The 27,065-nt window shown below is 40.7% G+C and overlaps 1 protein-coding gene across 2 annotated transcripts in view; it reads right to left on the reverse strand.

The window, feature by feature from the left end:
* Positions 1-27,065, reverse strand: part of LOC137047982 (exostosin-1c) — a 105,657-nt gene that overhangs the window by 74,089 nt on the left and 4,503 nt on the right. For both annotated transcript variants that reach the window (XM_067425924.1, XM_067425925.1), the window contains exon 2: positions 15,969-17,115. In XM_067425924.1, the coding sequence (XP_067282025.1) occupies positions 15,969-16,906 (938 nt within the window). In that variant the 5' untranslated portion in view covers positions 16,907-17,115. The remainder of the gene's footprint in view (positions 1-15,968; positions 17,116-27,065) is intronic.

Raw genomic sequence — 27,065 nt, forward strand, 5'->3', positions numbered from 1 at the left:
CTGTTGATCATCTGTCCGTCATCGGCTAAAGCCCGCCCTGATGATCTCATTGGTCAGTTTCTGTTGATCATCTGTCTGTCATCGTCTAAAGCCCGCCCTGATGAGCTCATTGGTCAGTTTCTGTTGATCATCTGTCCATCATCCGGTCATCTGAGGCCAGACTTGTTGTGGGCGGGGCTAAGTTCGGCTCCAGGCTAACAAAAGGGACTTCAGGAGGGGAGAGCCCAAAATAAAAAACAAAACATTCTTACTAAAGATTAAGGATAACTTACCTACCAAAAAGGAATGAAAGAAAATACAGAAACAATTACCAACTGAGCTTTTTACACTGTTAAAGACTTGGATTCCCATCCTAAACATAGACAACGTTTCAAAAACTAAGTTTGAAGGATGCAATACTACTAGATACTCAAGATTGACATGATATTGACTGAAACTCAGTGTTTCACCCTCACTTTAATCAGTATAATCAATCATAAAAATGTTAACTTGACATAACACAATCAAAATATTAACTCACTACCAATAATCTGCTTCTAACTGCCCACCCACTGTCTGTAATTATTGTGTGTTACCTATGTCTTTCATGTTGTATTGTAAATGTAGTCGATTTGCAACTGCAATTCACTCATTACTTGGACTGGGCAAATGTCCACAGTCCATCTATGTATAAACTGCTTGTTATTTACTGTTATTGTGACGCGTCGTTGAGCTTGGGAAAGGCGCTATATAAATTAAACGTATTATTATTATTATTAAAAGTAGAATGGCTGATGTTCACAAATAGCTAAGATTGATCTACACTGCTCAGACTGAGTTAAGGTTAAGGAGTGCAAACATTCGCTGTAACACGTAACCGCACGCCTTGCTATACTGGTTTTACACAAATTAGCTGAGACACTTCAGGCAAAACACTACACACCATATAAGCACACAACAGCCCTGGGACCAGAAGATGGTAGTCTCTCCCGCAGAGGAAAACCTCAGTCTGGTATCGAGGGCACGCCTGTGTTTAACACTGACAGTTCATCTAGCCTGCAGCTCGTGTGCTCAGATATAGCCGGTGTGGTTTTGGCTGGGTGTGACATCAGCGCTGGCCTAGGCTCAGGTGCGCACGGCCTTCTGTCCAGATCCGGCATATGATCCCTGCTGCACCTCGGCTTAACGACGGGTCACGCTAAAGGTCAGCGCAGCTCGTCGTGCTATTTCTACATCAATGAATGAATGTAAACAATCTTTTTAACAGATATTCATATAAATAGTCAAAAGGTCATGGATTCCATTCTGAGGCAAACATACACACAATTAACTGCATACTTTGTCTGTTAAAAGCAACTTTTTGTGATCGTGATTCTGAACTGAAATAAGGCATCAGTAATTCCAGTCTCGAATCTATTTGTAACTCATTTTTATAATGTCACCCCATTGGCTGAACAGCGTCTCTTAGCCCCGCCCTCTCTCCCTGTACTCGTCTCTGAGACTGGAAGAGTTTGGTTGGTGTGGTTAATGTAGATAAGATGCCGTTTTCTGCTGAGATTGAGACGTTACAACTCACGCCATCGCTACTGTTCGTATCACTGTGTGTCAAGAGCTGAGATTCAGATATGATAATGAGTAAGGGGTTTCTGACCAATCACAGCAGACTGCTGTCTGACCAATCAGAGCAGAGCGGGTCTCAGAGAGGCGGGGCTTAGAGAGACGAAATAGTGTCCTGGTTAAAATCGCTTATTTAAACATTCTTGGAAACATTTGGGAAAATGTAAGTACACGTCAACAAAATATTTAACAGCGTTCTATTGGATTTTTTTATATTTTTATCCAAAATTCTTACATATTGTGCCTTTAATAGTTTTATTTTTAAGGGGATTTTAAGGTACTGAATTATATTCATGCTGTAGTTATAATTCATTTATTCACTTTTTCAGCAGACCTGAAAATAAAATGTCCAGTTTAAACTGTCATAAACACAGACTCTGAAGTTTGATCTAATTTTAAACATGAAACCGATTATTGCTGAAGTTATTTTTTTACTTTTGTTTATAATTAACAAATTTACAAAAATACTATTTTCAATTTTTATATGAAATTTATATTTTTGAAAAGCACATTTTACTCTTAAACTGCACAAAAATCAAAGCCATAAATCTAAACAAGTTCCAAATTTGAGGTTGATATCTCAAAAAATGTAGCCTAGAAATCTAGACGCACCCTAGCGGCAGCAAATCTAATCTGCCGCGAGTGTCGTCTAGCAACTCTCAATACCCTTCTGAGCTGTATTCCCCTAACTCTTGCTGGGCCAATCACATCGTGTATAGAGTCGGTGGGCGGGGCCATAATGACGACGGCCGAGTTGCGTTTGCGTGCTTCTAGTAAACACAGAAACTGGCGAACGGCGGTCTTTCGAATCAGCTTTGACCGCGACTCTGGAAGACTTGAGTTAAGCTTTTCTCTGAGAAAAGAACAAAGAACGGCACTGAAGTCATTCTGAAGAAGGGAAGATGTGTTCAGAGTTTAGCCGACCGGATACGGCGAATGTTTAATCTGTCAGCGAGCTCCGCTTCACATTCGTTGCTCTGGTTGGTTGTAGCGCTGCCCAATCGCGTGCAGAGGGATTTTGACAGACAGCCGTTTATCCCGCCCCTCAGATTGAGCCGTCAATGGAGAGTTTCCAGACCAAACATCTTGATGTGGGTCTGGCTTGTCAGGCTACAAAAAAATGAGCTTTCCGTCAGATTGTGTTTGGTTGCAGTACCAAACACTTCCACTAGATGAGTTCGTCTCCAGGTCATTTCCAATGCGCGAACAACACACGTTTTTTTTTCTTCTCTGGACCATTCAAGCATGTTTTTGTGTGTGCTCACACATCAAGTGCCAAAACCATGACCAAGTTTCCTGCTATACCAATGAAGTACAACATTTTTTTCATTTTTTTCTCTCTCAAATAAATCAGAAGCAGCAGCAAAGCCCATTCAAACCCTCATCCTTAACACTTTAGGATATGGGATATATAACGCCGATACAATCCTTTTGAAGGTCACATGCATTTTTATGGTAAGCAAGGGGATTATTTTCCCGTTCTAAAGTAAAGCCTTCAAACAGTCTCCCTGAAAAATCAATGGAAGTGCATAATCTGGACACTCAAAGCTAGTGTGATAATGTTAAGTGTGAATGCAGATGCATTTGGTGTGTATTTCAGAGGTAAATCAGGGCATTTCATGCCTTAAGAGGGTGCGAGACGTCTTCACTTCAGTCTCCTGGAGTTTCGGCTCATGCCTCCTCAAAAGCTTTCAGCTCCAGCAGAGACAGACAATAGGAGACGGATCCGGATGGATTCTCTCAGATCCACTGCTGCGGAGCGAGATAAAGCACCGATTACAGCCCTAAATTATGAGCGACTATTCTACACACATGCCATTTAAAGGTCCCGTTTTTCGTGTTTTCTTTGATTGTGTTTACAGTGTGCAATAGAACATAAGTTCATGTTTCGCGTGTACAAATTTTTTAGTTACTTATCTGTACAGCGCTGTTTCCTCTGTCCTAAAAACAGCCTGATGATTTCCTTGTTCTATGAAGTCCCTCCTTCAGAAACACGTAACGAGTTCTGATTGGGCCAGCGCTTCCCGTGTTGTGATTGGACAGCAGTTTAGCGCACTTTGCCCGGAAAGGTCCCGCCTCTTATCATAACGGGGCGATGCACGCGCTCAACGTGCGCTCTTCTCACACACGGTAAAAGAAATGGACAGAGCGTTCTTTAAACGCCTTTGAACGCGTATGAGCCTATCAAACGCGTGCTGTCATTACTAATTAATTTAATTCGTGCTGTCATGAATTAAGCAACGCGTCTTCTCATAGGATAAAGACACTCAGTCTCGTGAATAATAATGAGACAGCGATGAGTCATCACCGTACTATAGTACAAGATAACGTCAGCCTATGACGTTGACATGAAGAGAAATTTAACCCAGGTTGAAAATAGAGCAAAAAGGCGTAAAATTAACTAGTTGTCTCCCACATTCAAAACTAACAGATGGTAAAATTGTCTTCCATGATGTTCAACACGCATACTTCTGTTAAAATCTCAGAAAATTTGGTTTAGGGTTTCATGATCCTGTAACATGGAGAGCGTTTGCCCTTGAGGGGAGGAACTTCCTGCTTTTCCAAGTGGAAGCTGATTGGCTGATTTGTTTCAGGAGGCATATAAATAATATTCTATTTTGCCCATTAAATAATATATACAATTGTATGTATGTGACTGACGTGGCTCGTGTGAATCTGGTCTAATGAGTGATTCTGAACACTTGTAAGCTCTACATTTCTCCAGGTTTTAAAATAATATATGTGTGTGTTTGAGGAGCGTGCACTGCACAGTTTTGAGTCAGTTTGACAGATGTGTTGTTGATATGTGCGTGTCTAGAGCTGCCCATCGTCCTGTTTGACAGCTCTCAACGCCCTAGATTAACAACACAACACAATACAGCAGGAGAAGAAACTGAACCTCAAAATGCCTGCAGTACTTTCCGTGACATGCCAAAATGCGTAGGTGCGATTGAATAGAGGATCCCGCAGCTCAAGCCCGGGGTCATGGGTGTCACACACACACACACACACACACACACACACACACACACACACACACACACACACACACACACACACACACACACACTTCACTGTATGGAAAAAGTACAAACTGAAGATTTCAAATTAAGAATTAGCACTAAAATAAATTAATATTCAATGTATTATATAAATGTAATATAATATACATTTATACAATACATATCTCATTTTATAATAAACATTAAATAAAAATAATATATATATATATATATATATATATATATATATATATATATATATATATATATATATATATATATATATATATATATAATAAATGTTATATTTAAATAAATATATTGTATATTATGTAAATATAAGTTTAGTATATGTATATAAAATAATGAAAATAAACATTTATTATATTATTTTATATATATGAAATAAATATATAATGAACATTAAAATATAAAATAAATGTATTTGTAAAATACAATTTTAAATAAGGAAAATACAAAAAATATAACAATATAAATGTATTTTATTATTTTATAGTAATAATTTCTCTAAATATACTTCATAAATGTGTGTGTGTGTGTGTGTGTGCGTGTGTGCGTGCATGCGTGTGTGTGTGTAATATAAAATAAATAAATAAATAAATCATGAACAAATATAAAATAAATGTATTTGTAAAATAAATGTATTTGTAAAATAAAGATTTAAAATAAATCTTTTTATTTTAAGGAAATGGAAATATAACAAACAAAAAACCTTAAAGTAAAAAAATAAATAAAAATACTAAATAAATAAATATATCATATCTATATAATGGTATAAAATATGTTTTATTTCATAATAATAATAATTTTTTCAAATTAATAAATATTAACATTTATTTATATATCAGGTTCTAGGATTAGCCTATTCTGAATCCTGGGAAATTTAGGCCATGGCAAGTGTTCATGCATGAAGAGTTAATTAGCATGTTTCGCTCTGCGTGCCAATAAGCGTGTGTGTGTGTGTGTGTGTGTGTGTGTGTGTGTGTGTGTGTAAAAGATGTAAAAGACTTGGCCTGGATAGATGGGGAAAGAGGGTCAAGGGATTGGAGAGCGGTGAAATAAGGAAAAGAGCGGTGAGAGAAAATCAGAGGAAAGAGAAAGCGCACAAAAGACGAGAGGAAGATGGACGGCCCTCGCCACACAAACCACACTCTCTCCGGGGGGGCAGTTTCACAGCCCCCTAATTACAGCGGGTGTAGGTTTCTTACCGAGCCCTGCCGAAGATTACACTCACACACACACACACACACACCAGGTCACGCAGCAGAGGACAGGCCGGCGCTAACGTCCTTATGAAGTTCATTCAGCGCAGTTGTGATCCTTTACACCTGCACACACACACACACACACACACACACACACACACACACACACACACACACACACACACACACACACACACACACACACACACACACACACACACACACACACACACACACACACTTTTCCTCTAGTTGTGTTTGTAATCACAGATGTGAGAAGGCAGAACATTATTCTTCTGTTCTCCTTGAGAATGGAGAATAATGGAGAATAATGACCTCTTCTGTTCCAACGCCTCGCACATGGTAAGAGTGTAGTCATGGAGACCTTGTTAGCTGTCAAGAAAGGTGCCGCATTTTACTAACACACACACACACACACACACACACACACGTCTGGTTTACTATCTTTGTGGGAACTCTCCATAGACATAATGGTTTTTATACTGTAAAAACTGTACATTCTATCCCCCTACACTGCCCCTACCCCTAAACCTACCCAACACACACATACACACAGCCCCTAACCCTACCCCTAAACCTACTCAACACACACACACTGTCCCTAAACCTACCCCTAAACCTATTCAACACACACACACTGCCCCTAAACCTACCCCTAAACCAACTCAACACACACACACTGCCCCTAAACCTACCCATCACAGGAAACATTCTGCATTTTTACTCAAAAAAAAACAACTCATCCTGTGTGATTTATAAGCCTTTTGAAAAGTGGGGACCGCTGGTGATCTCAGCTATTACTATCCTTATGGGGACATTTGGTCCCCACAATGTAATATAAACAAGGACACACACACACATGCATGCTTGCATTCTAATGCCTTCCCAGAAGTCTACAGTGGTACTGAAGAGAGTATAATCAGTATTGCAGTATAATCCTCCGTCTGTGTGTCCCAAAACTGTCCCGCAACAGCTTGCCCTATTTTTCTTCCCACAAGCTCTCTCACTCCTTCTCATTTACATTCCCAGTACAATGCAAGTTTCCCCCCCCACAACCCCCTCCACTTTTTTTTTAAAGAGCCCTGAAAAGTGAATGAATGTAGGCCATTTGGTCGCAGCGAGTTCCTTCCTGGTTTCATCCCTGTCTGTGGTTCAGTGGGATGCTCCGTGTGCCTTCAGGTTAATCTGTGGAAGTAGCAGATGCCGGAGATCATTAACCCGAGAGAACCTCCTAAGTGCTATTTCTGAGTTTGGCACCTTAGCAGTGAAATAAGAGACAGACCAGTTCTCAGAGTCGCCGACATTCTGGGTCCAACCTCCTCAAAACTTCACAATGTGTCATGAAATTCATCAGATCCTCATATGAGAGTGATTAGTGAAGGATCATGTGACTCTGAAGACTGGAGTAATGATGATAATGATCACAGGAATAAATCACACTTTACTATATATTCACACAGAGAACTGATGATTGACACTGGAGGAATATTTCTCAATATTTCTGTAGTTCTGATCACATACATTTTGACTGGTAGTTTCAGAGGCATTATTTAATATCTTACACCATACAGAAAACTCCAAGGCCTGTTGTTTATCTCTGTACTAATGCCCAACATTTATCTGTTATGAATAATCAAAGAGTTTTAGTGCATAACACACACTTTACCCTACCCTGCCAGTCCGTAACACACACTTTACCCTACCCTGCCAGTCCGTAACACACACTTTACCCTACTCTGCCAGTCCGTAACACACACTTTACCCTACCCTGCCAGTCCATAACACACACTTTACCCTACTCTGCCAGTCCGTAACACACACTTTACCCTACCCTGCCAGTCCGTAACACACACTTTACCCTACCCTGCCAGTCCGTAACACACACTTTACCCTACCCTGCCAGTCCGTAACACACACTTTACCCTACCCTGCCAGTCCATAACACACACTTTACCCAACACTGCCAGTCCATAAAACACACTTTACCCTACTCTGCCAGTCCGTAACACACACTTTACCCTACCCTGCCAGTCCGTAACACACACTTTACCCTACCCTGCCAGTCCGTAACACACACTTTACCCTACCCTGCCAGTCCATAACACACACTTTACCCAACCCTGCCAGTCCATAAAACACACTTTACCCTACTCTGCCAGTCCGTAACACACACTTTACCCTACCCTGCCAGTCCGTAACACACACTTTACCCTACCCTGCCAGTCCAAAACACACACTTTACCCTACCCTGCCAGTCCGTAACACACACTTTACCCTACTCTGCCAGTCCGTAACATACACTTTACCCTACCCTGCCAGTCCGTAACACACACTTTACCCTACCCTGCCAGTCCGTAACACACACTTTACCCTACCCTGCCAGTCCATAAAACACACTTTACCCTACTCTGCCAGTCCGTAACACACACTTTACCCTACCCTGCCAGTCCGTAACATACACTTTACCCTACCCTGCCAATCCGTAACACACACTTTACCATACCCTGCCAGTCCATAACACACACTTTACCCTACTCTGCCAGTCCGTAACACACACTTTACCCTACCCTGCCAGTCCGTAACACACACTTTACCCTACCCTGCCAGTCCATAACACACACTTTACCCTACCCTGCCAGTCCGTAACACACACTTTACCCTACTCTGCCAGTCCGTAACACACACTTTACCCTACCCTCCCAGTCCGTAACACACATTTTACCCTACCCTGCCAGTCCGTAACATACACTTTACCCTACCCTGCCAGTCCGTAACACACACTTTACCCTACCCTGCCAGTCCATAACACACACTTTACCCTACTCTGCCAGTCCGTAACACACACTTTACCCTACCCTGCCAGGCCGTAACACACACTTTACCCTACCCTGCCAGTCCATAACACACACTTTACCCTACTCTGCCAGTCCGTAACACACACTTTACCCTACCCTCCCAGTCCGTAACACACACTTTACCCTACCCTCCCAGTCCGTAACACACATTTTACCCTACCCTGCCAGTCCGTAACACACACTTTACCCTACCCTGCCAGTCCGTAACACACACTTTACCCTACTCTGCCAGTCCGTAACACACACTTTACCCTACCCTGCCAGTCCGTAACACACACTTTACCCTACCCTGCCAGTCCGTAACACACACTTTACCCTACCCTGCCAGTCCGTAACACACACTTTACCCTACCCTGCCAGTCCGTAACACACACTTTACCCTACCCTGCCAGTCCGTAACACACACTTTACCCTACCCTGCCAGTCCGTAACACACACTTTACCCTACCCTGCCAGTCCGTAACACACACTTTACCCTACCCTGCCAGTCTGTAACACATACTTTACCCTACTCTGCCAGTCCGTAACACACACTTTACCCTACCCTGCCAGTCCGTAACACACACTTTACCCTACCCTGCCAGTCCGTAACACACACTTTACCCTACCCTGCCAGTCCGTAAAACACACTTTACCCTACTCTGCCAGTCCGTAACACACACTTTACCCTACCCTGCCAGTCCGTAACACACACTTTACCCTACCCTGCCAGTCCATAACACACACTTTACCCTACCCTGCCAGTCCATAACACACACTTCACCCTACCCTGCCAGTCCATAACACACACTTTACCCTACCCTGCCAGTCCGTAACACACACTTTACCCTACCCTGCCAGTCCATAACACACACTTTACCCTACCCTGCCAGTCCGTAACACACAATTTACCCTACCCTGCCAGTCCGTAACACACACTTTACCCTACCCTGCCAGTCCATAACACACACTTTACCCTACTCTGCCAGTCTGTAACACACACTTTACCCTACTCTGCCAGTCCGTAACACACACTTTACCCTACCCTGCCAGTCCATAAAATACACTTTACCCTACCCTGCCAGTCCGTAACACACACTTTACCCTACTCTGCCAGTCCGTAACACACTTTACCCTACCCTGCCAGTCCATAACACACACTTTACCCTACTCTGCCAGTCCGTAACACACACTTTACCCTACCCTGCCAGTCCGTAACACACACTTTACCCTACCCTGCCAGTCCATAACACACACTTTACCCTACTCTGCCAGTCTGTAACACACACTTTACCCTACTCTGCCAGTCCGTAACACACACTTTACCCTACCCTGCCAGTCCATAAAATACACTTTACCCTACCCTGCCAGTCCGTAACACACACTTTACCCTACTCTGCCAGTCCGTAACACACTTTACCCTACCCTGCCAGTCCGTAACACACACTTTACCCTACCCTGCCAGTCCGTAACACACACTTTACCCTACTCTGCCAGTCTGTAACACACACTTTACCCTACTCTGCCAGTCCGTAACACACACTTTACCCTACCCTGCCAGTCCATAAAATACACTTTACCCTACCCTGCCAGTCCGTAACACACACTTTACCCTACTCTGCCAGTCCGTAACACACTTTACCCTACCCTGCCAGTCCGTAACACACACTTTACCCTACCCTGCCAGTCCGTAACACACACTTTACCCTACCCTGCCAGTCCATAACACACACTTTACCCTACTCTGCCAGTCCGTAACACATACTTTACACTACTCTGCCAGTCCGTAACACACACTTTACCCTACCCTGCCAGTCCGTAACACACACTTTACCCTACCCTGCCAGTCCGTAACACACACTTTACCCTACCCTGCCAGTCCATAACACACACTTTACCCTACTCTGCCAGTCCGTAACACATACTTTACCCTACTCTGCCAGTCCGTAACACACACTTTACCCTACCCTCCCAGTCCATAACACACACTTTACCCTACTCTGCCAGTCTGTAACACACACTTTACCCTACTCTGCCAGTCCGTAACACACACTTTACCCTACCCTGCCAGTCCATAAAATACACTTTACCCTACCCTGCCAGTCCGTAACACACACTTTACCCTACTCTGCCAGTCCGTAACACACTTCACCCTACCCTGCCAGTCCGTAACACACACTTTACCCTACCCTGCCAGTCCGTAACACACACTTTACCCTACTCTGCCAGTCCGTAACACACACTTTACCCTACCCTGCCAGTCCGTAACACACACTTTACCCTACCCTGCCAGTCCATAACACACACTTTACCCTACCCTGCCAGTCCAATCTCATTGTATTTATTTGTGAATCTAATTCATGTTTGTGAAACTCCTGCTTATATTTGCGGATCTCATTCTATTGATTTGTGAAAAAAAAAAAAAATTCTGAATTGCTTTACATTTATTTGTGGATAACAATATATTTGTTTGGAATAATACTACAACAATACCCCCACAATTCTGTGTCTGCTCCTTTAAGACCAGCACTGATTTCATACACATTCGCTGAGGTAGTTCTGTGGCCCTGCTTTAGTCCTCCTCCCTTTCTTTCACATATTTCTTCTATCTCTCCATCCAAAATCTGATTAACTCTGTTGGGTTGTGTGTGTGTTACAAAACTATTTGGAAATGTACAAAAAATGCTTTGTGGTTTAACTCACAGAACAGCTGTCACAACAACTTGACATAGAACTGTCTTTTAACCATAATTGTACGTTTTATTTAAAGTCCTCTAAGAAAAATTCAAGTTGAAGCTTTTTGCATCACATGACTCCTTTAAAACAAACTCACTGACCAATTCTACCTTAGCAACGGTTTCCATGTGCATTCTCTCACTCGAGCCTTTGCTCTTTTCTAATGTTAATGAATCTGTATGTTTAGTTTCAAAGGAAAAAAAATTACATTTTAAATTAAACTAAAGTTTTATAAGCTTCTTAGCAAGTTGAATCATGTTGTTAAAATGTTTGAATATATTGTAAGCATGCATTAACATATTGCTAGCTCGTCTTTCCAATTGTTAACATGTTTTAAGACATTACTAATCTTTTAACATCTTGCTTGCATGTTTTCACATTGTTTCCAACATAGATAAGCACATTGTTGACACAATAGCATCACTAGCATGCTTCTGCCATGTTTTAGCACATTATTAACATGAATTTGCACACTGCTAGTATGATTTAACATGCTGATAACATGCTTTAACACATTACTAGCATGACTTAACACATTGTTAACACAACTTAGCATATTTGCTTACATGTTACTTACAGGCTTTAACATTTACTAGCATGTTGTTAGCATGTTTTATAACACGTTTTACCATTTTAACATGTTTTACCACATTACTAGTATGACTTAACACATTGCTAGCATGATGTAACATTTTGTTGGTTGCATATTTTAGCATTTGGTTGTTTGTATGTTTTAACATGTTGTTAGCTTAACACACTGTTAACATTATGTAGCATGTTTCTAACATGATTTAGCATGATTTTGTTAGCATGACTTAGTGTGTTGCTAGCATGTTTAGGCATATCAATAGCATGATTTAGCACATTATTAGCATTGTCTAACATGTTGCTATCATGCCTTACCAATTTTATTTTGCTAACAAGTTTTAACACTTTGCTAAAATGTTTTAACATGCTGCTAGCATGATATAGCACACTGCTAGAGTTATTTAGTATTTTGCTAGGAGGTTGTCAGCACGTTTTAACATGTTTAAAATATCCTAAACATATGAAAAGAGAAGATACAACAGTATTTTTTTCTTCTTCAAATTAATCTTGACCCTTTGGAAAATGATATTTTAACACTATAACAATTTCAGTCATTTCCCGGCCCCAGAACATCACAGAATCACTGGCGAACACAGCAGCACAACACGAAAGCATATCGTTTATAATCACATTTACAATAAAGGCATAATGTAGACAATAAAGGCTGCTTAAAGACTAAAATGGCAATAGTTTTCAGCCATACATGATCCTATTGTATAGCTATATTTACCACACTATCTAGATAGTCAGCTTGCTCACTATTCTGGAATGATGGTCAACTACATGCGATTTTCGATGTGTTTAAAATACACAATATGCTTCAAATGATTATTAATGTATGTAAATATATACTACAATGATGACAAGACAAGACAGACAGAAAAAAAACTAATAAAACACCTGCCACAGCAGAAATTCGTCTTCCATCCGCCATTTTGAACAATTATGCCACGCCCATCTCGGGAACTTGGGTATCAAAATTATTCCCGATCTTCCCAGTGGTAAACACGACATCAGATCCAATAATTTAACACGTGTTACTGACAAGCAACGACATCCTAATTAATATTTGATGGTACGTAAAGCATGTCTGAGTTAGCAACAGTAACCAAGGGCGGGGCTTAGTGAAAGCGTGTTCATCCTGCTCAGGTTTCATGAATGAGAAATGTAAAAAAAAACGAACCATCACAGCCAAACACATGTATGATGTATGACATCATCATCCCGAGAGAACACTTGATACACTTCCAGTGTTATTCACTCTTGACTCTGTCACATCAGTAACTCACACACTCGCAGTAACCGAAGCCGCGGAGTGTGTTTAACAGAGCCCAGGTGTCACTGACAGCCTGAAAGCGATCCCATCACGTATCCACCTTACTCCTGACGAGCCGACAGTGCTGTGAACTATGGGTTGCTTTTCAGGCTTGATGATCTTCCTTACAAAAAGACTGAAACGAGTCTTAAAAATAAAGCGTATCCATCCATTTCCCTTCATGTTTTATTTTCAGACGTCATGAGAATAACGTAACGTGGTAAACTTTGGAATTACTTGCCCCTTTCAATAAGAGAATGTCCTACATTCAACACCTTTAAAACTCAAGTAAAACCTTTAAAACTCACGTAAAACCTTTAAAACTTACGTAAAACCTTTAAAACTCATGTAAAACCTTTAAAACTCATGTAAAACCTTTAAAACTCACGTAAAACCTTTAAAACTCACGTTAAACCTTTAAAACTCACGTAAAACCTTTAAAACTTGTGTAAAACCTTTAAAACTCAAGTAAAACCTTTAAAACTCACGTTAAACCTTTAAAACTCACGTAAAACCTTTAAAACTCAAGTAAAACCTTTAAAACTCACGTAAAACCTTTAAAACTCAAGTAAAACCTTTAAAACTCACGTTAAACCTTTAAAACTCACGTAAAATCTTTAAAACTCAAGTAAAACCTTTAAAACTCACGTAAAACCTTTAAAACTTGTGTAAAACCTTTAAAACTCAAGTAAAACCTTTAAAACTCACGTTAAACCTTTAAAACTCACGTAAAACCTTTAAAACTCAAGTAAAACCTTTAAAACTCACGTTAAACCTTTAAAACTCACGTAAAATCTTTAAAACTCAAGTAAAACCTTTAAAACTCACGTAAAACCTTTAAAACTCACGTAAAACCTTTAAAACTCAAGTAAAACCTTTAAAACTCACGTTAAACCTTTAAAACTCACGTAAAACCTTTAAAACTCAAGTAAAACCTTTAAAACTCACGTTAAACCTTTAAAACTCACGTTAAACCTTTAAAACTCACGTAAAACCTTTAAAACTCAGGTAAAATGTTTAAAACCCATGTAAAACCTTTAAAACTCAGGTAAAATGTTTAAAACCCATGTAAAACCTTTAAAACTCACGTTAAACCTTTAAACTCACGTAAAACCTTTAAAACTCACGTAAAACCTTTAAAACTCAGGTAAAATGTTTAAAACCCATGTAAAACCTTTAAAACTCACGTAAAACCTTTAAAACTCAGGTAAAATGTTTAAAACCCATGTAAAACCTTTAAAACTCAAGTAAAACCTTTAAAACCCATGTAAAACCTTTAAAACTCACGTAAAACCTTTAAAACTCAGGTAAAATGTTTAAATCTCACGTAAAACCTTTAAAACTTACGTAAAACCTTTAAAACTCAAGTAAAACCTTTAAAACTCAGGTAAAACCTTTAAAACTCAGGTAAAATGTTTAAATCTCACGTAAAACCTTTAAAACTCAGGTAAGACGTTTAAATCTCACGTAAAACCTTTAAAACTCACGTAAAACCTTTAAAACTCAGGTAAAACGTTTAAATCTCACGTAAAACCTTTAAAAATCACGTAAAACCTTTAAAACTCACGTAAAACCTTTAAAACTCAGGTAAGACGTTTAAATCTCACGTAAAACCTTTAAAACTCACGTAAAACCTTTAAAACTCAGGTAAAACGTTTAAATCTCACGTAAAACCTTTAAAAATCACGTAAAACCTTTAAAACTCACGTAAAACCTTTAAAACTCATGTAACACCTTTAAAACTCACGTAAAACCTTTAAAACTCACGTAAAACCTTTAAAACTCAAGTAAAACCTTTAAAACTCATGTAAAACGTGCACTCATATTTACTGTCATACATTTATCAATTGTACGCTTACACTGTAAATCTGAATGTAATATAGAGGTGAATGAACAATGTCTTGCCATTTGTGTTTTTTATTTTATATTTTAATAGTGAATGTGAATGATGTGGTATGGTTGTTGGCAGTTGGCTGCAGACAAAAAGTAGTTCTTTTTAATAATTCTGGTGTATTTCCATGGTGCATTTTTATAAAGCAAGGTTAATGAATATGCATGGTCCCTATCAAATAAATTAATAAAGAAAAACGATTCATATTTGAACGAGTTGATGTTATAACAAGAATATCTATAGCAAGAGCTCTTTTTTTCCCCTCATGATTATTTTCTTTTTCCCCTTTGTATTCTGCTGTAACGGTATGAAAAATGAGAACATAATACTACTGCACATTTATGGTCCGTTCTCCCCATTTAATTTATGATTTATTAATAATTCAGAGTACCTTAGCAACCCCATAGCAACAACCTAGTAACCAACTTGAGTACCCTAGCAACCGCATTGTAACACCCAAGCACCCACTTGAGTATCTGTCTATCTAATCCATCCATCCCCATCCATCCATCCATCCATCCATCTATCCATCCATCCATCCATTCATCCATCCATCCATCAATCCATCCATCCATCCATCCATCCATCCATCAAACTTTAAGCTTTTAAAACTTTTTCAAACTTTCTGGTCCAGGTTTCTCAAGCCAACTTAAAGTTTGTCTCGATGAACTTCTTTATCTTGCGTTAAACACCAGAGCTCAGAGCCCAGACTGAAAGCGATCTCACCAAGCTGTAGGAACAGAAACTCATCTCACTCACCTCTCATACTCCTGGTTATCCCGGTCGCACCGCGCGTCCTTGTGCTTCTCCCAGTCCTTGCCGTGCCGACACGTCGTGAGCGAGACAATGTCCTTGCCGTTGTGGATGTGATGCAAAGCGTTGCGAGTGTCCGAGCCGATGCCCGTCAAGTAACGTTTACCTTTAAACATCAACAAGTATTTCCGTCTGGGAGGGACGGTGTTGCGAACTAGCCAGCCTCGCTCACCGCCCTTCTGAGGGTGCTCTTTAGAGAACAAAGGGATTGAGACGTCAAATCCCGGGCGGAAGTGTTCCGTATTCAGGCTAGCTTTGGCCAGGATGGCCTGTCCCACATTAAAGCCCAGGTCCTCTGTGTAGTTGGGCCAGGTGCCGGAATAAAGGTTGAAGATGACGTGATTCCTACCGTCGTTCCACAAAGGGTATCCTCGGATCCGCTCGTCCACGTTAGGCACGAATTGCGTTGAAAGCTGGTCCCTGTCCAACGTGTCGATGCCCAAAACGAACAGACACGCCTCTCGAGGGTCCGGCGTGTAATACCGCGACTCGGCCACCGAGGTGAGGATTTTCCGGTAGCTTTCCGATACCCGTTCGCTTTTCTCCGGCGGATAGACGTAGACCCGGAAGCCACTTTGAGCTTGACATCGGGCGAAGTCGAAGCATGTGTCCATCCTGCAGCGGCTGTCCTTGTAGATTCCTGCCCACGCCTGCCTCCGCTGTCTAGGCGAGTCTCCCGGTCCTCCGTCATTTTGCAGCTCGGCCTGGTCGGCGAAGCCCGGGAGCAGGGTCCGGTCTATCCAGTCGGGCCAGGGCCGCGACACCTCGCTCCTCCTGTAGGTGATGAGACCCAGGAGCCGGTCCTGCAAGCCACCCCAGTAATACAACAACAGCCAACAGCACGTGCACAGGCCCAGAAGCACGTACTTCTTGCGTGCCTGCATGAGGTCTCTCTCACCCTCTGTGCTCCAGGGCCGCGCCTGGGGCTTCAGCGGGGCGGAGACGGGGTGGACAACAGGGGCCGAAGCTCCAGCATAGCCCCCATGTCCACTTGTCCATCGGTGGGAATGTGCTCGCTCTGACCTCTGCGCTCACGCTCCACTGCCGTCTTCTAGAAGTTTCTTCTCTCTCTGCATGGCTCAGTGATTCCCCTCTGCAGAGAAATCAAAAGCACACTTCAGCTTATACGCTGCAAAAAATGCTCTTCTTATTTAGAATTTTTTTCTTGTTTCAAATATCTATATATTTTTAAATCAAGATGCATTTACTAGATAGGTAAAATGACATGATATTTTTGCTTGTTTTCGGGGGAAAATTATCAAAATGAAGTGAGTTTTTGCTTAGAGCAAGCTAAATGATCTGCCAATGGGGTGAGAAAAATAATCTTATTTCTGATTGAAATCTTGTTTCCTGTTTCCATACCAAACGGAAATAAGATTATTTTTCTCACCCCATTGGCAGATCATTTTGCCTGTTTTGAGCACAAACTCACTTAATTTTGATTTCCTTTTTAAGAAAACAAGAAAAAAATTTTTTATGTCGTTTTACTTCTATAGTGAATGAATCTTGATTTAAGAATTTTTAGATATTTAGACTAGAAACAAGACAAAATTACTACATAAGAGGAGCATTTTTTGCAGTGTATCCGCATCCCATCCTCAAACACCACACATTAAAACATTAGCGAGCGAGCAATGCATCATGGATGGCAGCGCATTAAAGTATGAAAGGCCATATTTCGGGCAAATAGTGCATCTTTTAAAAAGCTGTACGACTACCAGACAATCTCATGCACAGTACCGTAAATGTTTGTATGTAATTAAGGCAATAAAATGTGCATCACTGCATTACATAAACTATTCAATAAGTGGCATTTTAAAGCATTTCACAATGATTTTTAAATGATAAAAAAGTAACTACTGTTCAAAATGATGTTGATACTGTGTTGTATAGAGGAGATCTTTTTAAATAGACTACATGCATCCATTATAAACTGACACCAGTTGGTTAAAAGTCAATAAAATGGCTCAGACATGTTAATTATAAGAAAACTTTAGTAAGTAATGCAAGAAAATTTAAAATTTTTAAGCGAAATTCTGCATAGCCTATAGAAAAGTAATCTTGCATCATTTATTTTCAGCAACTGAACCATGAATGAATCTTTTGAGTTAGTTTTTTTGTTGTGCATAAAAACATTGAACCATGCTGCTAGCATGTTTTAACACATTACTAGTATGTTGCTAGTAATATGTTAAAACATGCTAGCTTATTTCAATTATCACATGGCTAGCATGATAACGTGGATTCCAGACGTACCAGATCTGGGCCGACACTATGATGCTGTATGATGGTTCCCTTTTTATGCCAAATATCTTGCCAGTTCTTCCCTCACATTTAAAATACTTAAATAGAAATGATTTTTTCATATTTTGATGGTTTAATCGAACTTGTAGGGTCATTAAAGGTTCCATAACACAGAGTTCCTGCCAGTCTCGTGTTAATCTTGAGTATCTCTAGAGTAGTGTTGATCCTTCATATCTCACAAGAGTCTTTAGTTTATAAAAGACAAATACACTGAACCGATTCTTTCTGCAAACAGCCGACACACACACACACACACACACACACACACACACACACACACACACACACACACACACACACACACACACACACACACACACACACACACACACACACACACACACACAAACACACTATAAGTTGGGGTTGTTCACATTATATGATGAATCACAACACACTGCTCCAGCCGACCAATCAGAGCACAGTGTGCGTTTCAGGAGGGAGGGGCTTCATAGAGACAGGAACTAAAGAGTTACTGACAGACTGGGAAGAGAGGAGCTGCAAAAATGGAGTATACGAGGAAATAATACATATTCAATCAGGAAAACTCATTAATTTGATAGGAATGTATTATAATACATCATATCCAATCTGTAGTTGCCCATTTTAACGCATCCAACGCTCACATCAGATCAGTTCTGGGCGCATGCACCCCCTGTGTGGCTCGCCATAAAAGGAATTACTTCCGGTCTATCGGTCGACGTTTTTTGTGTGCCGTGAAGAGAAAGGTGGCTTGAGAAATAACATATGCTGTCTGTCTCTGGTATGGTCGGGGAAGGCCGGGCGTGTTAAAGTGTGGGTAATGCTTACGTGTCATTGGGAAAACACCGCTAGGCTCTACACTAAAATACTCAGTCATATGTCCAACTTTTTTTTCTTCGTGTTTTCGATGTATGTTTAGCATGAGACTCAATTCTTTAACAGTGTAAATAAGTCAAAATGCATGAAAAAGCATTAACCCCCCCCCCCCCCCCCCCCCCCACCACCACCACATCACAAAACCATAACTTTTGGCCTATTCTCTACAAAAGGCCAGTTCACCGCTTTAAATGGTTTTTTTAACAATAGCAAACCAGTGAGTTTGGGCTCAGCATCACATCTCCACTTGTGTGTTATCAAGCGTCTCATCATCACACGCCCAGCCCGGTGCTTCGGCACTGAGACATTATGAGGCCATGCTTGATTTAAAACTGCTGTATTTAGTCTCGTGGTCTGAGTCGGTTCTGCTGTTTTCACACACACACTGCTGCAGTGTTTGCAGTGAACATGCAAAACATGAGCTGGGCTGTGATTGCATCTTCCCTCTTCAAGCTCCAGTGGAACGGAGAGATGAAGGGGTGAAAAATATGGCCGCTTTCACAAACCTAGAGAGAGCCAAGGCTGCATCTGATGCCAGTCCATCAGGAGCGAGACTGAGGCGCTTTTTGGTTAGTATGTTTGCTTTGCCGTGAAGCACGCAGCAGTGTGTGTGTATGTGTGTGTGCGGTGTCTCACAGAGAAGCTCAGTGTTTCTCCTGCCAGGATATGCACAAAGACAGCTTTCAGGTTCACCTGCCGAGTCTCTCTTATCTCTTGAAGCAGTCTGACCACTGTCTGACCGAGCGCACACTAATCGAAAGCTTTGGAAGTGTATAAAGGGTTGTGTGTTATTGTGGAGATTCATGCATTACTAATATGTGACAGGTAGAGAATATGATGTTAAACGTGCTCGTTTCTGTGAACGTGTGTGTGATCACGAGGCGAGCGTTTTCACGGTGAAGCTCCTCTCACAAACACTGCAGGCCAAGCACATATTTGTCAGGAAACAGATGCGGAGGATTTCATTACAAGCTGCTCATTATTAATGCATGACTCCCTTAGTTAGGACATTGATTTCCCTTCTTTCCTTTCGTTTGGCTTTTTATGCCTTACAGGTGAAGTTAATCTCAATTCTCTCTCCAAAATCAACTGCAGTTTATATATATATATATATATATATATATATATATATATATATATATATATATATATATATATATATATATATATATATATATATATATATATATATAATTTATTTTTTTTATTTTTTTTATTTATTTATTTTTTTTACAGTTGGAAAAAAAAATTTTTTTGATGATATATTTCAGCGTGTATGGTCATTAAAATACCCGGCCACGCATCCCTGTATTTAATTTTGGGGATTTTTTTTAACTGCAGTTGATTTTGGAAAGATTATTATTGAGATTAACTTCACCTATATATATATATATATATATATATATATATATATATATATATATAGTGATGTCAGAAAGGTCATTTGTTTTAATGACCCTACACGTTCAAAAATATTAGAAAAACCTGTTATGTATTTTTAAATATGAGGGAAGAACAAAATAGAAAAAGGCAAACTACAGCTTCTCTCTTGTTTTTGCATGTGTTCATCATTTTTCTGTATGACATATGTTGCACAGTTTGGTATTTTTCATTGTGTTCTTATCACAAATAAAACCTCAAAATCTACCAAAAGTTTTAAGATGTGAATTTCCTATAATGCAGTATCATTTATATATTATAATTGTATATTACATGGTAAATTCTATATGTTTTAGATTATATTAATTTGTACAGTTTATATAATTGTTATATTATTATAACACTCAGGTCGCTCTGCCAAGATCCACCAACAGCAAAAGAATAACTTTCTTCCTGCTGCACATAAAAAATTAATGAAATGTCAAAATGATAACTCATATAGAAGCATATGACTGCAAACAGTACCTCTAGTGTTACCCACACAAAACTACGGCACATGGTGAAACACACAGGGATCGACCATTTATAACAATTTAAAAAAAAATAGTAATTACAGTTTAAAAAAAATCTATATGATAGGACACATCGTCGTCTTTTGCTGTATTTTCTAATTTAATCTCCATATAGTGATGTTCAAATTAATTAAGATTTTTTTAAACGTAACAGTACGTTTTTTTTGCATCCGGATCACGTAACTGCATTCCCGAGATTCCGTCATTCCCCAATCCCGCATCAGCTGACAGAAGGCCAGAGGGACTGTTTTCTCTCCCAGTTTCCTCCTCCTATCACAATGACTTGTTGTGTTCCTCATTCATCAGCACTCTGTGTTTCTCACTGTAAGTCCTGGGTTGCAGAAACCGGCTGGAGGCGGTGTAATGAGATCGAGATGCGATGGCATATTGCTCAATCCCCACGACAGGAAACAGCTGAATAAGTGAACACAGCCTTCCAAACTTTGAGTGATCTGTCTTCTGGACACTTCATTAGGTTTTTCAGAACAAGTGTGTTGCACTTGTGCGAAAGAAAAATTACGCTAGTGTCTTTCCAGCTGTTGGCAATGGACAGTGAATATGGAGAAGGACAGCGAGCAGGTGGATGTAGCCGCTGTAAACCGTGTTGTTTTCTCACATAATGAGTGTTTGACAGCTGGACGTAGAGCTCATCTCCCCTGACGGCCAATAGATAAGAACTATGCTAAAACGCCTGCTTAGAGAACATGTATATATTTGCATATTCTTTTGCTTTTAAAGATCAGAAGTGTGGTTTCTGCACTATATAATTTCAAATGGGTTTCTCAGACACTTCCCTCATCTGCCATTGGTCAAGCAAACAGTTAGCTCCACCCCCAAACTCACACTTTTGGCGGAACCAATATTGCTGTGTTTTCTAAAAGCATTGTTAGCCAAATATGGTCCCAAGTTCTGTTGAATTGTTTCCCTATATAGAGCACTGTCTGATTGTCCCCTATCCCCTATATACAGCACTATCTGATTGTTCCCTATCCCCTATATAGAGCACTATCTGATTGTCCCCTATCCCCTATATAGAGCACTGTCTGATTGTCCCCTATCCCCTATATAGAGCACTGTCTGATCGTTCCCTATCCCCTATATAGAGCACTGTCTGATTGTCCCCTATCCCCTATATACAGCACTATCTGATTGTTCCCTATCCCCTATATAGAGCACTATCTGATTGTCCCCTATCCCCTATATAGAGCACTGTCTGATTGTCCCCTATCCCCTATATAGAGCACTGTCTGATCGTTCCCTATCCCCTATATAGAGCACTGTCTGATTGTCCCCTATCCCCTATATAGAGCACTATCTGATTGTTCCCTATCCCCTATATAGAGCACTGTCTGTTTGTCCCCTATCCCCTATATAGAGCACTATCTGATTGTTCCCTATCCCCTATATAGAGCACTGTCTGATTGTTCCCTATCCCCTATATAGAGCACTGTCTGATTGTTCCCTATCCCCTATATAGTGCACTGTCTGATTGTCCCCTATCCCCTATACAGAGCACTGTCTGATCGTTCCCTATCCCCTATATAGAGCACTGTCTGATTGTTCCCTATCCCCTATATAGAGCACTGTCTAATTGTCCCCTATCCCCTATACAGAGCACTGTCTGATCGTTCCCTATCCCCTATATAGAGCACTGTCTGATTGTTCCCTATCCCCTATATAGAGCACTGTCTGATCGTCCCCTATCCCCTATATAGAGCACTGTCTGATCGTTCCCTATCCCCTATATAGAGCACTGTCTGATTGTTCCCTATCCCCTATATAGAGCACTGTCTGATTGTTCCCTATCCCCTATATAGAGCACTGTCTGATTGTCCCCTATCCAGAGCACTGTCTGATCGTTCCCTATCCCCTATATAGAGCACTGTCTGATCGTTCCCTATATAGTGCACTGTCTGATCGTTCCCTATCCCCTATATAGAGCACTGTCTGATCGTTCCCTGTCCCCTATAGAGCACTGTCTGATCGTTCCTTATATAGTGCACTGTCTGATCGTTCCCTATCCCCTATATAGTGCACTGTCTGATCGTCCCCTATCCCCTATATAGAGCACTGTCTGATCGTCCCCTATCCCCTATATGGGGCACTGTCTGATCGTTCCCTATCCCCTATATAGAGCACTGTCTGATCGTCCCCTATCCCCTATAGGGGACTATCTGATCGTTCCCTATCCCCTATATAGTGCACTGTCTGATCGTCCTCTATCCCCTATATAGTGCACTGTCTGATCGTCTTCTATCCCCTATATAGTGCACTGTCTGATCGTCCCCTATCCCCTATATAGAGCACTGTCTGATCATCCCCTATCCCTTATAGAGCACTGTCTGATCGTCCCCTATCCCTTATAGAGCACTGTCTGATCATCCCCTTTCCCCTATATAGAGCACTGTCTGATCGTCCCCTATCCCCTATATAGTGCACTGTCTGATCGTCCCCTATCCCCTATATAGAGCACTGTCTGATCGTTCCCTATCCCCTATATAGAGCACTGTCTGATCGTTCCCTATCCCCTATATAGAGCACTGTCTGATCGTTCCCTATCCCCTATATAGAGCACTGTCTGATCGTTTCCTATCCCCTATATAGTGCACTGTCTGATCGTTTCCTATCCCCTATATAGTGCACTGCCTGATTGTTCCCTATCCCCTATATAGAGCACTGTCTGATCGTTCCCTATCCCCTATATAGAGCACTGTCTGATCGTTTCCTATCCCCTATATAGTGCACTGCCTGATCGTTTCCTATCCCCTATATAGTGCACTACCTGAACGTTCCCTATCCCCTATATAGTGCACTGTCTGATCGTCCCCTATCCCCTATATAGTGCACTGTCTGATTTTTCCCTATCCCCTATATAGAGCATTGTCTGATTGTTCCCTATCCCCTATATAGAGCACTGTCTGATCGTTCTCTATCCCCTATATAGTACACTGTCTGATCGTCCCCTATCCCCTATATAGTGCACTATCTGATCGTCCCCTATCCCCTATATAGTGCACTGTCTGATTGTTCCCTATATAGAGCACTGTCTGATTGTTCCCTATATAGAGCACTGTCTGATCGTTCCCTATATAGAGCACTGTCTGATTGTTCCCTATATAGAGCACTGTCTGATCGTTCCCTATATAAAGCACTGTCTGATTGTTCCCTATATAGAGCACTGTCTGATTGTTCCCTATATAGAGCACTGTCTGATCGTTCCCTATATAGCACTGTCTGATCGTTCCCTATATAGAGCACTGTCTGATCGTTCCCTATATAGAGCACTGTCTGATCGTTCCCTATATAGAGCACTGTCTGATCATTCCCTATATAGAGCACTGTCTGATCGTTCCCTATATAGAGCACTGTCTGATTGTTCCCTATATAGAGCACTGTCTGATCGTTCCCTATATAGAGCACTGTCTGATTGTTCCCTATATAGAGCACTGTCTGATCGTTCCCTATATAGAGCACTGTCTGATCGTTCCCTATATAGAGCACTGTCTGATTGTTCCCTATATAGAGCACTGTCTGATCGTTCCCTATATAGAGCACTGTCTGATTGTTCCCTATATAGAGCACTGTCTGATCGTTCCCTATATAGAGCACTGTCTGATTGTTCCCTATATAGAGCACTGTCTGATTGTTCCCTATATAGAGCACTGTCTGATCGTCCCCTATCCCCTATATAGTGCACTATCTGATCGTCCCCTATCCCCTATATAGTGCACTGTCTGATTGTTCCCTATATAGAGCACTGTCTGATTGTTCCCTATATAGAGCACTGTCTGATCGTTCCCTATATAGAGCACTGTCTGATTGTTCCCTATATAGAGCACTGTCTGATCGTTCCCTATATAAAGCACTGTCTGATTGTTCCCTATATAGAGCACTGTCTGATTGTTCCCTATATAGAGCACTGTCTGATCGTTCCCTATATAGAGCACTGTCTGATCGTTCCCTATATAGAGCACTGTCTGATCGTTCCCTATATAGAGCACTGTCTGATCGTTCCCTATATAGAGCACTGTCTGATCATTCCCTATATAGAGCACTGTCTGATCGTTCCCTATATAGAGCACTGTCTGATTGTTCCCTATATAGAGCACTGTCTGATTGTTCCCTATATAGAGCACTGTCTGATTGTTCCCTATATAGAGCACTGTCTGATTGTTCCCTATATAGAGCACTGTCTGATTGTTCCCTATATAGAGCACTGTCTGATTGTTCCCTATATAGAGCACTGTCTGATCGTTCCCTATATAGAGCACTGTCTGATTGTTCCCTATATAGAGCACTGTCTGATTGTTCCCTATATAGAGCACTGTCTGATTGTTCCCTATATAGAGCACTGTCTGATCGTTCCCTATATAGAGCACTGTCTGATCGTTCCCTATATAGAGCACTGTCTGATCGTTCCCTATATAGAGCACTGTCTGATCGTTCCCTATATAGAGCACTGTCAGATTGTTCCCTATATAGAGCACTGTCTGATCGTTCCCTATATAGAGCACTGTCTGATTGTTCCCTATATAGAGCACTGTCTGATTGTTCCCTATATAGAGCACTGTCTGATCGTTCCCTATATAGAGCACTGTCAGATTGTTCCCTATATAGAGCACTGTCTGATCGTTCCCTATATAGAGCACTGTCAGATTGTTCCCTATATAGAGCACTGTCTGATTGTTCCCTATATAGAGCACTGTCTGATTGTTCCCTATATAGAGCACTGTCTGATCGTTCCCTATATAGAGCACTGTCTGATTGTTCCCTATATAGAGCACTGTCTGATCGTTCCCTATATAGAGCACTGTCTGATTGTTCCCTATATAGAGCACTGTCTGATTGTTCCCTATATAGAGCACTGTCTGATCGTTCCCTATATAGAGCACTGTCTGATCTTCCCTTATCCCCTATATAGATCATTGCCTATGCCTGTGTGTCTAATAATCAGTGTGTGTGTGCTGCTTCGCGTCCCTCTGTAATAAGCAGAGTGTGTGTTGTGCACCACCTATAGGCTCATATTCCTATATCACACCCTTTAAATAACACATAAATCCTGCACTATTGACTTTAGAGCAGGTGTGTGTTGGTCAGTGGTTTTTAGTTCCTCATAATAGCAATGCTCCTGAACACACCTGGTCTTCAGTCCAGACACCCATGGGTGAACACACACACACACACACACACACACACACACACACACACACACACACACACACACACACACACACACACACACACACACTGAGGAGCTGGATGTGAACATGAGAACTGCGTCGCTGACACTAGCGGAACACACACTTGAGTCGCACCCTCCGGGTGTACGACAGCGGCCGGAGTTTCGAATGCTTTTATCGTCTATATGTGAATTTTCTAATTTTTTTGGTGCAACATTAACTTTTTGTAAGGCTTCAATTTTGATTTCATGGGGACTTTAAACAAAAATATTACACACTACGCTGCAAAAAAATGCTCTTCTTAGTTAGTCATTTTGTCTAAATATCTAAATATTCTTAAATCAAGAAAAATATCTAAATAAAGTGAGTTTTTGCTTAAAATAAGCAAAATGATCTGCCAATGGGGAGAGAAAAATAATCTTGTTTCCATTCCAAACAGAAATAAGATTTAAAAAAATTGTTTACCCCATTAGCAGATAATTCTGATTTTTTTAAAGCAAAAACTCACTTCATTTTGATATTTTTCCCCAGAAAACAAGAAAAAATATCTTATGTCATTTTACTGATCTAGTAAATGCATCTTGATTTAAGAATATTTAGATATTTTGGACTGGAAACAAGAAAAAATACTAAACAAGAAGAGCATTTTTAGCAGTGTAATATAATATAATATAATATAATATAATATAATATAATATAATATAATATAATATAATAACAATAATCTGATTATATAGCAATTTTTAGTA

This window comes from Pseudorasbora parva, chromosome 19 (genome assembly GCF_024679245.1).
Source record: "Pseudorasbora parva isolate DD20220531a chromosome 19, ASM2467924v1, whole genome shotgun sequence".
Classification (NCBI taxonomy): domain Eukaryota; kingdom Metazoa; phylum Chordata; class Actinopteri; order Cypriniformes; family Gobionidae; genus Pseudorasbora; species Pseudorasbora parva.